This window comes from Carassius carassius, chromosome 35 (assembly GCF_963082965.1).
Source record: "Carassius carassius chromosome 35, fCarCar2.1, whole genome shotgun sequence".
NCBI classification, from domain to species: domain Eukaryota; kingdom Metazoa; phylum Chordata; class Actinopteri; order Cypriniformes; family Cyprinidae; genus Carassius; species Carassius carassius.
Window position 1 is genome coordinate 3,944,797 of NC_081789.1, and position 19,065 is coordinate 3,963,861.

General features: G+C 37.3%; 1 protein-coding gene across 5 annotated transcripts in view; it reads left to right on the forward strand.

The window, feature by feature from the left end:
* The first annotated feature begins 1,214 nt into the window (after window positions 1-1,214).
* LOC132115891 (cyclin-Y-like) overlaps window positions 1,215-19,065 on the forward strand; it is a 61,925-nt gene continuing 44,074 nt past the window's right edge. For 3 of the 5 annotated variants that reach the window (XM_059524296.1, XM_059524295.1, XM_059524297.1), the window contains exon 1: window positions 1,216-1,705. In XM_059524296.1, the coding sequence (XP_059380279.1) occupies window positions 1,552-1,705 (154 nt within the window). In that variant the 5' untranslated portion in view covers window positions 1,216-1,551. Of the gene's footprint in view, window positions 1,706-19,065 lie in introns of all 5 variants that reach the window. The other 2 variants (XR_009425577.1, XM_059524294.1) reach the window with 1 other exon arrangement.

The window sequence follows — 19,065 nt, forward strand, 5'->3', positions numbered from 1 at the left end:
TCATGAACAACCATCACAAAACAAACAAACAAAAGTTGTAGATCAGCCAGGTAAACACACACAGTATTAAGAACACAGGGTTCCCAAACAATTTTTTTTTGTTTTGTCTTGTGGACTATATGTAAACATATTTTATGTAAAATATCAAGACAGTACTAAATAAAAAATAACATGCATTTTGTACGATCTCTCTTATTCTGTTAAAATAATAAAAAAATTCGCTAATTCTGCAGGGGTTCCTAGACTTTCGCATGCCACTGAATAGGCTATTTACATTATGATTGTGTGTGTGTGTTGTACATGTACTTGAGCAGCGTTAAACAGTCTGTGTAAATAAACATCTGCTATGTCAGATGCAGCTTCTGTACCATCTTTGCAAACGGCTTTTGTTGATGTTGGATAAATAAATAAATAAATAAATACATATTGATAACAGTCAATAATATTACGACTGCTCGATTGATTGAAGTAACTTGTGAACTTTAAGTATTTTACATACCTTATTTTTTCCCCATTAAAACTTATGTTAATTTTTAATATGATCAATCAAAAATCTGACTAACAACAACAACAACAACAATAATAATAATCATAATAATAATGTTGCATTTTTATTGCACTTTTCCAGGGCTCAAATAACTTTACAATCAAGAATAAACATAAGATACATAAAAGAACAAGACAAACACAACAAACAATTCAGAATGACTCCATTCTCCTCAAACAATCATGAAATTGTTTCATATGCCAGAGTTTAGCAAATGTATAGCCTATATCTGAAAATTAACCATGGTTTTATTGTAGTAAAAGTTTACTAATAAGGTTTTTTTTTTTTTGCCAAATTGAATACCATTTGTATAAGCACAGGTTTACTAAACTTAAACTATGGTTAGTGTTTAATTATTACTTTTCATTCAGTATATAAACCTGTAAAATACAAGCATAGTCCATGGTCCATGGTTAAACATGGTTATTATTCAACACCATGATGCTGAATTTAGGGTATTGTACATAATATAGATATGTCCGTCCGTCACGATATATATAAGGAATACAACACATTCCATTCATTGACTAATGTGTAACCAGTTTAACGTGCACAGCCAACAAAAAGACATATGCCAGACAAAATCTATCAGTCACCCATCCATATCGTATTCATATTTCATTGTCGTCCAAACAGATGTATCGTGCGGAATGACGTCATGCGCTGAACCGGAAGCTGTTCCGCGGTCTGTGTGTTTGTGTGAGTGAGCTCGGTGATACACTGACAGCTGAGTGATACGATGTAACAGCGACGCGGGAATGGAATAACCTACCGATACACCCTAGCACGAGAGCAGGCGTCGTGGATTAGGTTTGGTGTTGATTTGCTGAGGGCAGTCGTGATTGTAACCCGCTGATGTCGTAACACGAGCGTTTCTCACGGGAGTGATCTTCTCGCAGATCGCAGCCCGGGTTTTATCCCGTCATCCGCAGCTGTAACGCCCATCTTCTGCGACGGGGCTCCGTCGATCAGTGCCGCTCGTTGATCTGCACACACCGGGACTCATGGGGAACAGCACGTCCTGCTGCGTGTCGTCCAGCCCGAAGCTCCGGAGGAACGCGCACTCGAGGCTGGAGCCGTACCGGCCCGAACCGGAGCTGAGCCGCGAGGACACGGGCTGCAACCTGCAGCACATCAGCGACAGAGAGAACATCGACGGTGCGTGTGACTCCGTTATTACTGATGTGTGTTCATTAACCACCCGTGAGAGCGAATAACGGCTCACTCAACAGACAACTCCTCGTGACGGATCTGTATTTAAGGTAGCCACGGTGCTTTTTTATAGTTTACCACGGTAAAACTACAGTATTAGTAAAGTCCCACGTAAACGCCATCATTCCTACAGTATGGTATTACCCCACTGTACCACGATAACGCTCTTAACGTTTTTCACACATTGCTATGTTAATATCTCTACAAAAATGGCCATAGTTACTGCAGTAAAACTCGCTTAATCTGGTTTTTAACCATTATTGTCACGTTTTGTATGATATTCAATGCTGTCTACACCAAGTAAGGACTTTACTTTTCATATTTACCATAGTATTTTCATAATATATCACAGTAACCACAAGTGTACAATCTTGCAAATGTACCATGTAATAATAATAATGCATTATATCCTATTCATATACTTTGAACTTCTAGATATTTCAAAGAGTAATATAATATATTCCCATGGTAGAGTACCGTGGTATTATCATAGTAGAATATTATAGGCCTAGTGCTTCTTTATGGTTTGTTTTACTCGTATATCATTGACCGTACCACCATAATGCAATATTTGGACATTCATTGACATTCATTTAAAGTAAGAGCATTATAATGGCACAGTGGGGTAATACCACGGTACTTCGACCAACCAAGACCTTTACATGGTACTAAAAAAATCACTTAAAAAATACACCAGGACTGTCAAAAGTAGACTGTCGAGGCAGTAGTCTGGTCTGTGGTGGTCAGTTAATGGGCATCTGTTGAAGTGGAGAGAGGATCCAGCTATGTTCTAATTTAACATCTAGCAGAAGATCGAGGCTAACGAGAGTGTCATGTGACAGTAGGCAGAGCTCATGTACTGTACATGAGGGATAGCTGATCCAGGACCAGTTATGCTCACTATCACATTATATTCTTCGAGCTGTAAAATCAATAACCAACATATGATCCTACTGAAGGTTGGTGCCATGAAATGTCTTTATATGTTGGTTGGTTCACATGCATTTCATGACACTGCCGTCATTTAGTAAAGGGCGATTAATGCTTAGCCTAATTCATGCATTTTATTCAAGCTGATGCTACTTCTTGATAGAACTCATGGGTGTTTACTTCAGACATTTTAAAACTTGTGGGTAATGTCTGTAGTAGACCTATTATAAGCTATGATATATTGTATACCTGTTATTGCTTTTACCATCATTTTAAATGATTTATTTTATTTTATTTACATTTTAGTTTAGGAATTTTGTTGTTTTTGTCATTTCTATTATTATTATTATTTTTTTTTAAAGTAGTGTCAATGCATTTTTTAACATTACTTTTTATTTCAGATTTAGTTTAAAGTTATTTTAGCATATCAAGTTAAACTAAATTAAAATGTAGTAACAAATTTAGAAATATTTCCTTTGCGGTTGCCTGAAATAAAATAAGTTTATTTTATTTCAGGTCACATTTGTTTTATTTTCAAGTAACGTTTTAATGCTTTTAGTTTTAGTTTAGTTTTTTAGCTGAATGTAACAGCCCTGTTTAGCTCCATTATTTGTTATATTAAATAATTAAAAACATCTTTATTCAGTATCAGCAATTACAAATGTCTGCCCAAGTGCGCCCTTCTAAATTAGTCTCAGGTCCACTTCTGAGGATGATTTAAAGTTTGTTTAAAGAAGCATAAGTACATCTCTAAATACATTGAAATCCAAGTCCTTTTGTTGCACACACCCATGTTACAGTGCACATTGAGGAAGTCCCATACTTCATCACAGCTAGCCCACCCTTGGCAGCTGAGCTCTGGTGTGTTTTGGGTTCGGGGTCAGTCTGTGCCAGTCTCCTGTGATGGGAGAGGAGCTGTACTGTGATTAACACTGTCCATTGTGATTCAGACAGCTGCTGTGTGAATCCGCTTTACCCCACAGAATAAATCAGTGCTCTAGTTCTCATTCTCTCATTCATGAAAAGCTGCTTCATGTTATTGTAGCTGCAACATAATGCAATGTTTTTATCACGTTATTGCATTGCTTATATGTCTTTGCATTGAACCTTAGTGAATTATTCCATGTTACCAAGCTCTTTTAACAGCATTTTATAACATAATATTGAGAAACACTTACAAAAAACAAAAACAAAAAAGTGACAGTGAGGTTACAGTGAGGCACTTACAGTCAAGTGAATGGAGCCAGTTTGTTAAAGGGGTGAGCATTCAATAGCAAATACTTAAACTAATAACAAAACATACTTACAGTAGCTGATTCAGAAGTACCAGACTGTCGTAGCAAATTCAGAATGACCTCCTCTCCTAGTTTCATGATACGGTCGTCCATAAAATGCGTTGCTGTTCTGTTGTAAGTAATCTTAAAGATTCCTAAATCCATCTACTTTCAGAAGGCCAAATAAAGTGCTTTTGCTTCCACCTAGATACACACAGCATCTCCCTGACATGACTGCTTCAACACTAAATGTTACTGAAACCACGCCTTTTCTCTTTGCATGAACATTTGGGCGGCATTATGCAAATTTTACACATCTAGACATAGACATGTGGGGGCTTGTTAGAATGAGCTATTTAGGGGGGCGTGGCAGAGTCTTAACTTAAAAAAAATATCTCTTTGGTTTTGAGACTTTATTCTTTGCAGCTTCGGGGATCTTATCTATGCACAATCAGCTTGATTGGTGTTTGCCATTTTCATTGAGGTCCTACCTTGCTACAGATGGTCAGTGAGGCCTAAACCATTGACTCTTTCTTCTTAAAGGATAGACGGCATGTAACAGGAGAGTGAAAAGCGAGAAACTAAGGCCGGTGACACACTGGCTGCGTGGGTGAGCGTCGCGTGTCTGAAGCGTCCCAGAAGCGTGGCGGATTCTGTGTCTTTACACACCAGAAGCGTGCCTGGCGCGGCGCTGGCGCGCTGCTGCTGTAGAGGGAGACAGTTGACAGACCAGGCTCTTGTCTTCATGACAACAATATCAACTTTTTTTTTTACACACCTACACCTACGCCTACTGATAAAGGACACCGTCAAAAGTATTGACGGCTAAATAGATTATGTTTGACAGGTGCACTATTTGAAAATCGATAATTATTTATTTATTTTTTGAATTACATTTATATCTGAATTTATGTCAACCTATAGACTTTCAAATATCAAAATATCATGAATTCATATGTACTTGTGTACAAAATGACATAAAAACACATTTTCCTATTATATTTTGCCTGGAAACGCTTCCAACACGCGCGCGTGTCGCGGTAAAAATAGGCGTCGGTTCTATTTCTAGCATGCAGGCGTTTTCCGCGCAGCTCGAGCCGCGCCTGAGACGCACGACTCACGCAGGCAGTCTGCAAGCTCTAACCTGTTAACATGGGAGCCGAATTAAAAACCGACACGCCACGCGGCTGAGATGCTTGCGCCACGCATCCAGTGTGTCGCCGGCCTAAGGCACCTGTCTTAAGAGTTAACAGGATTATGTGTTATCTGCCATATGGTCTGCTAGCTCTTTCATTTGCTAATCTTGATATTGTTTGAATTTTGACTGAAAACATAACATTTCTGCATTCACAGTTCCAGACACTTGGTTTGATGTATATTCTGCACTGCAAGATTGCCGTTTATACCATGGTATGAATATTTGTGGGTGTCGTTAAGTGTGATGCAGTGATATTATTTGCATGTTAATCAGAGCTTTCTGTGATATTAACAAACACTTGTAAATACTGTTGTAGTTTTGATGTTGTGGCATATACAGATTTTAGATGACATTATTGGTAAATTTTAAGACTTAAGTTAGTATCTTCTTTTTCTTTCTTTTTTTAAAATAGGAAAGAGAATCATTAGCATATTCAAATATTTTAATCCATGATTGGTGAATAGCAACAGGACACCTGCATATTCAAATTTCAGACTGTTTTGCATTTAGAAACAAAGATTTGTGACAGACATTTTAATTATGGATGGACCAATGAACTTCTTTTGTTGTTCTCCTAAATCCTAAAAGTTGTATAAAGCAACTATTGACATTCATTTGGAAAATGAATAAAAAGTCATTTTGTAGATTATAGCCCTTTTATAGATTTTATAGAACAAGTAGATATTTTCCGATCTGCCTTTTTTGCCTCCGATACGATACCTTGGGTTCAGTATTGGCCGATACAGATACTGATCCGATACCGGTGAAGTTTTTTTCCCCCCATTTAAATAAATGTAGAATTTATGTATCTCTGTGTGAATATTCCCTCTAAAAAATACACAAATATCCACTCGCAAAGCAGACAACCACGCCTCTACTACCGCGGGCCTTTTTTTCCACATTTTTTTTTATTTGAATATTAATTTTCACCTTCGAAATTCGTTTTTTTTAAACTATTCGAATACATATTCGAATTTAGAATATTCGTTGACAGCCCTAGAAGATACATTGATGCATAGTGTATTATACTGTATGTGCAACAGTTATTGAGCCTTTCTTTTAACAGTTTTACATTTCAGTTACTGTGCACGTTAAAAACAATTTATAGTCTTTTCTACACCCGGGTTTTGTTCTCACAGACACCCGGTAGCAAGTAACAAAACAACATTAAACTCTGGCAAGAAGTTAAAGTCCTTTTTGCAAATTCATAGACATGTATTTACATCCATCCATCCATCTTCTTCCGCTTATCCGGGGCCGGGTCGTGGGGGCAGCAGTCTAAGCAGAGAACCCCAGACTTCCCTCTCCCTAGACACTTCCTCCAGCTCTTCTGGGGGGACACCGAGGCGTTCCCAGGCCAGCCGGGAGACATAGTCTCTCCAGCGTGTTCTAGTTCTTCCCCGGGGTCTCCTCCCAGTGGGCCGTGCCCGGAACACCTTCCCGGGAAGGCGTCCAGGAGGCATCCGGAACAGATGCCCGAGCCACCTCAGCTGACCCCTCTCGATGTGGAGGAGCAGCGGCTCTACTCTGAGCTCCTCCCGGGTGACTGAGCTTCTCACCCTATCTCTAAGGGATCGCCCAGCCACCCTGCGGAGAAAGCTCATTTCGGCCGCCTGTATCCGGGATCTTGTCCTTTCGGTCATGACCCAAAGCTCATGACCATAGGTGAGAGTAGGAACGTAGATTGACCGGTAAATCGAGAGCTTCGCCTTGCGGCTCAGCTCTTTCTTCACCACGACAGACCGGTACATCGACCGCATTACTGCAGAAGCTGCACCGATCCGTCTGTCAATCTCCCGTTCCATCCTTCCCTCACTCGTGAACAAGACCCCAAGATACTTAAACTCCTCCACTTGAGGCAGTATTTACAAACATACATTGAGTATGTATTTACAAATCAAGTATAATAATGGGAACACAGAATGATCTTGGAGAGAGCTTTACTTAGCTGACTGTCATAACCGAACATGACCAGGGTTTAAAGGCTGAAAGGTTGACTGACAGACACAGTGGAGAAAAGAGTTTGTGTTAACTTTATTGTAAGGACTTAAATATTCATATGTAGTTTACATTAAGCCAGCGGTTCTCAATTCCAGTCCTTGCGTGCCCCAGCTCTGCATATTTTGTACACCTTCATTTGTTAACACACCTGATTCAGATAACCAGCTTGTTAGAAGTGAGCTCCGTGCATGAACTGTGTTCCCATTGACATGCTTCCTACTCCCTGAGCAGGGCAAATCTGTTGAAGTTTACCTCACTTCAGAACATTCACTCAGGGATTTACACTGAACAACGTCTTCACACTCGGACAAATGTGACATCATATACCTCTGTAAATAAATACAATTTGAATTCACGTCTCGCACACTTCAGTGCACTTTGAATGGAACATAGGCGCTCACCTCGGAATCATGGTGGAATATCCTGCGATGTCCACTTCGCAGGGCACTTATGTAGAAAAGTCTGAAGCGATAAGAAAAATCTGCAAAATGTGCAGAGCAGGGAGGCGCAAGGACTGAAAATGAGAACCGCTGCATTAAACTATTGTATGACTTCAGAAGTAACACTGAATAATTTGCACAATAAAAATTACTATAATTTCCTCTCTGACCAATACCGGATCGGAGAAAAATGGCAGTATCGGAGCCGATACCCGATTTGAATATCGGTTTGGCGCATCCCTAAGAACAAGTTACAATGTTGGTACTATAACCAGGTTATTTAATTCACTGGCCTCTGGTCACCCAACATGGTTCACGAGCTACACAATATAAATGTCCTTGGTTTACACATTGATTTCCAAATGCTTTTACTCATTCATATGATTATGTACAACATCTATTCTGTTGCCACACCAGTCCTGCAGTGCAATGTGACTCTAGCATGATTGAGAGTGCAGTACAGTAGGGCATTTGTTTGTGAGTACACTGCCTTAGGCTTGTGTTTAGAACTATGACCTTCCAAATGTGTGACTTGAAGTCAGACATTAGAACTGCTGACTTTCAACCCCGAAGCGTCTGTCCAGAAATCCCCTCATCTCACTTTCCCCAAGTCACCCCAGTGAATCATTTAATGTTTTGCCTCCATCATCTTCTCACATCTTCCTCTTCATTAGTCTTGTTTTCTTTTAAACCAGTGAGAACATACTTCAGGAGTACTGCTCCATTCACCATGCAGCTACAATATGTACTCCCGAGGCTCTCCTTTTATAATGCTGCTACATATGAGTCAGAATCCGCTAAGGCTAATAATGTAACAAAACAAGTAAATTATTTTAGGGGAAAATTAAACACAACTTCATCTTTAAATTTTTTAACTTTTAATTTGTCTTATCCAACTACATTTGATCAAAATCACCTGTCAAGTTCCAAAATTTATGCTAATGTACTCTGAATTAATTGGATTATTTCAGGGGCTCATCTCAAGATCACTCATTTAACAGTTCATCTATTGATAATATGCAAATCACGAACAACAGAATCAGATTGTGTAGTTTGTGCATACAAATGTCAGTCAAAAACAACACATATACAATGATGTTAACTAACCCAGAAAAGTTTTTTTTTAACTGGATTGGCATTTATTAACTTGACCATGCTGTGTGAAGTATTTCACTGAGTGTTCTGATCATTCTGATTTAATTTCAGCAGGTCTAGAACAAATATATATATGCTTGTGCTTTATGTATTATGCACATTATCATGATTAATTTTTTCACAATCAAGTGGTTTAAGTCTTACCTCTCAGATAGGTCCTTCAAGGTATCTTGGAGTGGTGAGGTGTCCAAGTCGCTACATCTAACTACTGGGGTGCCTCAGGGCTCAGTTCTTGGACCTCTTCTCTTCTCTGTCTACATGTTTGTAACCCAAACACATAGTTTTATCACAATTTCACCATCCAGTTAGACACATCAACCATAACTCCTTCAAAAGCAGCCAGAAACCTTGGAGTTATGATTGATGATCAGTTGACTTTTGCAGACCAATTGTGCTAAAACTGCCTGGTCCTGCAGATTTGCTTTATTCAACATCAAGAAGTTAAGGCCCTATCTTTTGGGAACATGCTTCACAACTCAAGCTCTTGTTCTATCCAGGCTGGACTATTGCAATGCTGTTTTGGCAGGTCTTCCAGCCAGTTCCATCAAACCTTAATAATTAATCCAGAATGCGGCAGCAAGATTAATTTTTAACGAGACGAAAAGAATGCACATCACACCTCTTTTTATAATTTGCACTGGCACCAATAGCTGCTCGCATAAAATTCAAGGCATTAATGTTTGCCTACAAAACCACCACTGGCTTTGCACCCATTTACCTTAATTTGTTACTTCAGACTTATGTGCCTCTAGAAGCTTATGTTCTGCAAGTGAACGTCGCTTGATTGTGCCATCCCAAAGAGGCTAGTGGTTGAACAGTATAGATTTTTTGACAGCCGATGCTAATGCTGATATCTTGGAGCAGGGGGGGTCTGATAGCCAAAATAAAGCTGATATAATTTATTATAATTAAGATGAAAAAATATTTTTACAAATGAATAAATATTACATAAAAACACAATTAAAAAGGAAGGATTTTGATTGCTTCCATTTTCCTCATTTGTACGTCACTTTAGATAAAAGCGTCTGCAAAATGACTAAATGTAATTATTTAATAGACAGCATGTTGAAGCTACTATTAGTCAAAATAGTGAAAATATCCGATAGTGTGTTTTCCAGGTAATGTGTCTACTCTCTAGACCTCTGCTCTCATAAATATTAACATATTCTAAAAATGTGATAAAGGGGTGGAAATGTGTTTGATTTTTTTTTTATTTTTTTGCTTCTTTTGCAGAATTACATTTATTTCATGGCTTAAATACATTATTTTGTTTCTCAGAGACTGACAGAAACTGCTTGTCAAGAAGTGTTACATTTAACTGAAAAATTTGATAGCAGCATATCCCTAGTCCAGTGTGAGATTATGCTTTCTTTAGTGGAGGAAAGTATGAGAACACCTAAAATATGAGATGGCTGTGCATGTAGAAAGACTGCTGACTGACTGCTTTAGCTGATGACAAACCTCAGCAGAAATGAAAGTGCATCTACATAAAATGAGTCAGCGGTGAAAACGCTCTCTAATCATTCTTAATCACTGTCACTCTTTGTCATAAATGAATTTGACATTTGACATTATATCTCTGAGATTTTGTCCTCTGAAGGAAATGACATACAGGAAGTGCATTGCTTTCCCTCCCTCACCCGTGTCCATGTGTTGTGTGCTAGATTATTTCATACGAGCTGCAGAAATGTACGGGTTTTTGTGAAATATTCGAAAGTCTTTGCTAGGACTAGTAGATCTAGCCAAAATTGTTTAATCTAAAGCCATTTAACTAGATTCAGAAGCTAAAAGTTTGGTTTCTTAAATGTTTTTTTTTTGTTTTTTTTTTTAACTTTAAAGCAAGTTTCCTAAATTAAATTCAAATGTAAAATACAGTAGAAATTGAGAAACAAATGACAGGCATGTTTTAGGCTGTGTTAATGATTATATTTACATACTACTGTTAAAAAGTTTGGGGTCTGTACTTTTTTGAAGTTTTCGATATGTTCATTTATTCGATGAAAACTACTGTAAAATTGTGGAATATTATTACAATTTTAAATAAGATTTTCTGTTTGAATATATTTTAAAAGTAAAAGTAATATTTCTATGATGCAAAGTGGAAATTTCAGCATAATTACTCCAGTCTTGCTCTAAAACATTTCTTATCATTTTCAATGTTAAAAACAGTTGGAAACAGTGATTTATTTATATATTTATTTTCATTATTATTTGATAAATAGAAAGTTCAAAAGAGCAGCACTTTTTTTATACAAATATTTGTTTACATTATAAATGTATTTCCTGTCACTTTTGATTGATGCAGCCTTAGTGAATAAATACATTTCTCCAATTGAAAATGAATGAATGAAAAAAATTATAATTCATTAATTAAAAGAAACCTTTGAATATGTTTTACTTTTTAGATGAAATAATCTCAATATGTTGTTGTTACCGAAGGTTATTTAAGAGATGTTAACATGTGTATTGGGGTTTACCATATTCATATTCATATTCATATTCAAGTAACAGTGAGTGATTGCAATCTTTGGAAAGTTTAAGTGCAAATAAAAAGCACTTTAAAATCATTACATTATTCATGGTTAAGGTTAATCTTGTAATACTTAATTAATATTGTGTATGTCATAATTCCCCAACAGCTTTACTTTGTGTCTCTTTGCTGGTGTTTTCACATGGAGTCCTTTTAGAAGCAGTTCTACCCACATGTTGATGTTTCTTTGCCTACTTTCTGAACTAGGTCTGTAGACAGCCTGGCCTGAACTTATCTGCACACACATGGACAGCTGAGCTCTTTCCAAACCACTTTCTCAGATCCACTCTTGTAGGTCAGCGGATGGCCCTGTTTCTTTACCTCCCACTTTTGTGCGAGTGAATCATGATATACTGTCCCCACTATCACATTTCCTCTATTATTTTATCATACTTTCAGTATGACTAGGTTTTGCTGCAGGAAATCATCTTACAACTGATTTACTGCTCTCAGAAAACATCAAAGATGAGCGTGACCGATTCCTCAATGGAGACGTGTGATGTGGCCCACAGAGATTGCTGCTTTATTCAGTATTGTAGCCCTGGAAACCGCTGATAATGCCAGAAAGGTGCTCTGAATGCTTTCATGACGTGTGGAATATATTAGCTTGTCAGCATTATCCTTCTCTGTCGACGCTGATTTGTGAAATATTCTAGATATGAATGGAAAATGCATGTATGGTTTAATACATGATCAATCAACCATTTATTGACTATTTTAACACATATACATTAATTTTTAAAGGCTAAGTAACATTAAGGGTTTTAATATTTCTTAAAGTCTCTTCTGCTCACTAAGGCTGCGGAAATGTAATAAAAAATACAGTAAAATCTGTAATATTGTGAAATATTATTATGATTTAAAATATCTTTTCTTTTCTTTTAATATATTAAAAAAGTGTAATTTATTCCTGCGATCAAAGCAATGTCACATGATCTTCAGAAATCATTCTAATATGCAGATTTGCTGCTAAAGAAACATTTGTGATTATTATCATTGTTAATATTTTGTGGAAATACTTTTTTTTCAGGACATTTTGTTGAATAGAAAGACAAAAGGAACAATATTTATTATTGCATCACTTATAAGAATGGACACGTGTATGCCTTTCTATGGGTCAATTATTTACAGCTTACTCGATACATTTACACCTGAGACGATACCAATGACCAGGTATAACACATTCAAAACATTTACACCAGAGCAGATATTCAAATATTAAAATCTTTTGTCACACTGTAAATTACTTTGTCACATCTAATCAATTTAATTCATTTTTACTGAATAAAATAATTAATTTCATTTAATAAATAACCCACCCACCCCAAACCTTTATATATTTTTGCGTAAATGGCATTCACATTAAATGTTGTTCATTCAGATGCTTAAACATGTGGAGCTCAGTTGACTAGTTTCCAGATAAATGTCGGGAAAATATTAAAAGTGTGCTCTTTACAGGAAGCACATAAAACTTCAGCATTTGAAAAGGATTGTGGGAATGGATATGAGTCGTAAAAGCAGCAGGAGGGAAGCCTGGGGCACTGGGCGGCTCTGTTAAAGACTCGTCGTTGAGTTGTGTGAGATCCTCCTGTGAAGCCGTCGTGGGAAGATCAGTGAATGTGGGAGAGGGTGCATGTTCCTCTACGTGAGTCTGCACACGTGGATATGTGTTTCAGACATAAGACAAGGCCTTGAGGCAAACCTAAACCCTGCTTTGAGGAGTCTGACTCTGCCAAATAATCGAACGTTTGAAATTTGAGAGTGTTTGATCTTTTGTGGGAAACTTTGTGGTCAGAACCGTCACTCTGATAATATCAGTTTTCAGATGGACTGCAACACTATATAAAAATCTTTGAACAAATAACATACTACTACTACTACTAATAATAATGATGGAGAAAAAAAGTGAATATGAATGAATATTCAGCTTTACATCGCAGGATGTAAGTGCAAGTGATAAAGTATCAAGTAGACTTACAAAAAGTAACTTTGAGCTTCGGAAGGAAATAGCTTATTTAGTTCGACAAAATTTATTACACATGAACATTTAGGCTACAATGGCCTGACATAAACTAAGAAAGAAAGAAAGTGAGAAACATCTCAGAATTTATTGTTCATAAAATGAAAGTCATTGGTAACCAAATCAGCTTTGTTACCAACATTTTTCAAAATACTTTCTTTTCTTTTATTTGGTGCAGAAGAAAGAAAATCATACAGGTTTGAAACAACATGAGGGTAAGCAAATGATGACAGAATTAACATTTTTGGGTGAACTTTAATATTTTCTTAATATTATTATTATCATCCATTTAATATTTTATTATTGTTATTATTAATGAAATGATACTCTAAATAAGAAACTAAAACTGCTAGCAGGTGGCTGTAAATGTCTTTATGAGTCTTTCATTCTTTAGATTCATTCAAATTAGAGCTGAAACAACGAATCGATTTAATCGATTAAAATCGATTATTAAAATAGTTGTCAACTAATTTAGTCATCGATTCGTTGCTAAATAACTTTTATTTGCCGTAAGCGGCTCATTTCGTGCATATTTCAAATCTGCGGTGACCAAAGTGTGGCAGTAATGAGCCACCGGAGGTTTTACTCAGCCAGTACAAAAGGAGAAGTAGCGAATAGCCAATAGCTGGCCTTGTTTTATGTCACGTGCTTCCCGAACAGCGTCTCTGCAGCCATAGACATCATATGATGTCTATGTCTGCAGCATTCAGCGTGATGTGGGAGTACTTTACATTGAGCCTTTAAAAAAGAAGAGTAACCTGTAAACTCTGCACTACTGCACTGTTTAAGGGGACGTTCACATATCGCGTCTTTTGCGCGCTCAAGTTCGTTATTTCCAACACCGCACCGCATCGAGTTAAAAACATTTCAACTTTTCAGAATGCAGCAACCGCACCGCGGGTCATGTGACAAGAACTAACCAATCAGCTTCATCCTTTCCCGTAACAACGTTAAAAGCTCAGTCAAGATGAAAGGAACAGCTGATCATAGTTGTATATGGATTTCCATTTTGAAATAAATTTAGTAGCAGAGCTACTGCAAGCGATTTTTTGAGCTGCAAATCCATTTATCCTTTGCTGAAATTTCCGCGTCTTCAAGGAGAGAGCGCGTCATGGTTGCTTAGCAAAGGCAGACGCCTCAGGGGCGCTTCTGCGCGAGCGCTTTGGAAAGAAGGAGAAAGCGGTGCGCCTAGCGTTTTCCACGCGTTTTTAGGCGCGATTTGTGAACGGCCCCTAAGACTTTCATTTGTGCAGATTCTCCAGTACAATGTTGTTTGCAAATGTTTAGTCGTAAAAGCTGATAACATTGCTTTTTAACAGTTAACATTTAAAGCTTTACAAACATGTTCTGTGATCAGTTTGTCGTTTACCAGTTCAAAATTCAGTCGTGCAGCCTAATTATGACTGAATGAGAGAGGTAAATGTTTAAAGATATTTGAAATGCACTTTTTTTTCTAAGTATTATTCATTGCTCTTTTTCACACAGCAGGTTTTTTGTGTGTGTCCTATTTTTTTTTCTGGACAACCTTCTGATGGATTTTTACTTTACTTTACTTTGAGTTCCATTCAGGTTTCATGCCATTGGCACTTTTTTTGAAGGATTGTTTACAATTTCACAGCAAAAGCTATAAAGCTTTTTCCCAGTAAATAATAAAATACAATGCACTGCAATTTTATTCTGTTTTATCCTTATTCTTCGTGAAAATATGTTCTGAAAGATTCCTTAATAAGCTTTGTTCGGGATGTTAAACTACTTTAGGAGGTCTAAGGACTGACATGGTGAAAACGTTATTTTAAATCTCCTTGTGAAATTTGCTAGAGTATGGGTCAGTGTTCTGATTGCAGAAGAGTTCCACAAAGGATTACTAACACAATAAAACAACTCCAGGTATATTTTTGATGAGGATATGACAGTGCAAAATGGTTAAAATCTCTTAAATCTATGCTGAATGATAAAGACCATTTATTAATAATTTACTTGGGGAAAAAATGGAAAAAACTAAAATATAAGTACATAAACCGATTAATCGATTAACCGTAAAAATAATCGACAGATTAATCGATTATCAAAATAATCGTTAGTTGCAGCCCTAATTCAAATGGCTGATTCTTTCAGGAATTAGTAAATGGCTCACTTTATTAATGAGCCTTTTGAATCATTGGTTCACACGATTCATTCAAAACGTGGATTCATTCAGAAACTAAGCACTGCTTGCTCGAAGACGCACAACAGTTCTGCTGAGGCTTTCATAGGTGATTTTTTAGCTCGCTATATTGAGCAAAAACACAATATTAATTTACTGAACTGTTGTAAAAAATCACATTTAAACTTGTGATGTTCATGACATATATATAACATTTTTCAGCACATCAGACACTGCATTTATATTGTTTAAAGGGACATTGATGTAGTTGTTTAGGCAAAAGGACCGACACTGAGGGCCAAATGAATCCGAATTGAATCAGAATCAGGCTGTTTGTATGCATAATCATTATGCTAATGGAACCTACTTCAAAAGACTCAATGTGCTATAAACAAATAAATCCTCTCAAACCTCTCTCTTGGTTTTGTGAAGCCAAATGACCAACATAATGAGCTGAATGAAGGAGAAATGTTTTAGCGACAGCTCTTTTAATCTGCACAGTAAGCCTTCTAGTCTGCAAATCTCTGTAGTAATGAAAGGAATAGTACACCCCAAAATGAAAATGTGCTGAGATTTACCTACCTTCAGGCCATCCAATTAGAACAAGGTCAGAACAGATTTGGAGAAATATAGCATTGCATCACTTTCTCTCCAATGGATCTTCTGCAGTGAATGGGTGCCGTCAGAATGAGAGTCCAAACAGCTGAGAAAAGCATTGCAATAATACACAAGTAATCCACACCACTCCATTCCAATAATTAATGTCTTGTGATGTGAAAAGCTGCGTGTTTGTAAGAAATAAATCCATCAAGACATTTGAACTTCAAACCATTACTTCAGGCTTAATATCATGGGTTCACAATCAATAATATTGCTTTCTCCTGTGAAAATCATCTTGTCTGAATCAGGAGAGAAATATGCACAGAACAAGCACTGTTTACAAACAAAAACACTAGTCAGACTAATCTATTATTATTATTATTATTATTATTATTAGTATTATTCTATTTTTTGTGAGAGGGCAACAGTGGATGGATTTACTTCTTTGTTTTTTTTTTTTGTTTTTTTTTTCTCTCACTGGAAGGAAGAGTTATTATTAAATAAGAACTCATATTTTTGCCAGAAAGGTTTTCGCTTTTCAGCAAGATGCCAATTGATGGACTGGAGTTATGTGGATTACTTATGGATTTTTTTGATGATTTTATGTCAGCTGTTTGGACTCTCATTCTGACGGCACCCATTCACTGTAGATGATCCATTAGTGAGAAATTAAAGTAATGATAGATTTCTCCAAATCTGTGGATGAACAAGCAAACTCTTAATCTTGAATGGCTTGTTCGTGAGTAAATTTTCTTTGAAAGTGATATTTTTACCCCAAAATATGTTATTAATTACTAACCCTCATGACGTTTTAGGGCTGTGCAAAAAATTTAATGCGATTTTCATGCACATCTTATCAGTAAAGACGCTCCTGTAATTAGAAGTATATCTTCAGCATGTGCGTTCGGATCAGGGTTGCCAGGTTTTCACTAGTTTTCTCAAAACTAGCCCAATCGTGCTTCCAGGAGGTTCCCCGATAAAAATTGCTTCCCGGGGTTACAATATCAGTTTTTTAGCAGAGTTGCCTTGGTAAAATTCGCATTTTAGGTGCTAAATATCACGTTAGATGTATTGGGGTTGCTTCGACCCGCGGACATGAAAAACAACCACAGACTTGGCAACACCGGTTGGCATTTACTACACCGAGCCGTAACTTACTGACAATCTACACAAAATCGATGTTAAAATCGCAGGCGATTCTTTGTCGATTTTGAAAACAATTTTGTGTTAGTTGTCGGTAGACTACGGCTCTGTGTAGTAAATGCCATTCCACCTGAACCAGTGTTGCCAAGTCTGCGATTGTTTTTCATGTCCGCGGTTTCATGTTGGGGTTGAAGCAACCCCAATACAAATAACGTGATATTTAGCCCCTAAAATGCGAATTTTACCAAGGCAACCCTTCCAAAAAATGTATATTTTAAACCCGGGAAGCAATTTTTATCGGGGAACCTCCAGGAAACGCGATTGGGCTAGTTTTGGACTAGTTTTAAGAAGCAACTGGGCAGGATTTGTTGTGAAAACCTGGCAACCCTGATCTGAACGCACATGCTGGAGATATACTTCTAATTACAGGAGCATCTTTACTGATGAGATGCGCATGAAAATCGCATTCGATTTTTTGCACAGCCCTATGACATTTCAAACCTTTTAATAATAAAAAATAATAATAATAATGAGCTGTTTGTCACACTTGGCTTTAGAAGTCAAGGAATATAGTGCACGAGTTGTATCCACTTTTATTCTGACACTTGGTGCCGTTTTTGGTACTCAGTATTATGTTTTGTTTGGGGATCAGAATCAGGCACCTGCATCGAATGCATGGTGGGTGAATCCATAGGGGCTATTGTTTAGTGGGTGTATTGTTTAGTGGCCTTTCATTAAAGCACACAGACATCAGGCAGCTGGTAAAATCCCCCCCATTTCAGACCTCATCTGTTTTCTTCCTGTGTAGCCTCTCTTCCCTCGAGTCTGCTCTTTTCTCTGTAACATCGCTACAGTAAGGCGTCTCCCCTCCTCCCTTTATAGTGCTATGGAAACGAATCCCGACCCTTGAGCATCTTGGAGGGCGGAGCTTGATTTCTGCTTATTATGCATGGCACTTCCCACTAATCAGTGTAGGTTATGTGCCCAGATTTTTTCCCTCCCAGCAGTTTTTACGTCAATATTTGCTCTCGGTGTTTAAACTTTTCAGTCTGTTTAGCTCAAGTCTAATAGTCTCCATTGACTTAAAAAGGTTATTTCTCAAGTGTTTAAATCGAAGTCACATGAATATGAAGTGTGGAGAGGTTCGGAATGCTGCAGTGAGATGTTAGAAGTAGTCTGTGCCACGCACAAACAAAAACTGTTCTCAGTTGATTAGTGTCTTTATGCAGTCGAGACGAGGAGGACTTATTCCCATGACATCACTGCAGCTGCCATATGTTGTTGGGTAAGGAACTTCCACATGAAAGGGAAGCCCTTATGAATATGCAAAATGGGGGTGTGGCTGCTAAATGTGTTTGGAGCTTGTATGATGACCTGAATGGAGATCAGAATTCAGTTTAATTAGATTTCATAAAAAAAAGGAAAGGGTAATTTGATGACAGAATAATAATAATAATAACTATATAACTATAACTATATAACTATATATATATATATATATATATATATATATATATATATATATATATATATATAAACACACACGCACACTCACACTCACCGGCCACTTTATTAGGTATTCAATTGCTAATCAGCCAATTACATGGCAACTCGATGCATTTAGTAATCTAGATGTGGTGAAGATGACTTGCTGAAGTTCAGACCGAGCATCAGAACGGGGAAGAAAGGGGATTTAAGTGACTTTGAATGTTGGAATGGTTGCTTGGTGTCAGACGGGCTGATCTGAGTATTTCAAAAACTGCTGATCTACTCAGATTTTCATGCACAACCATATCTAGGGTTTACAGAGAATGGTCCAAAAAAGAGGAAATGTCCAGTGAGCGGCAGATGTGTGGACGAAAATGCCTTGTT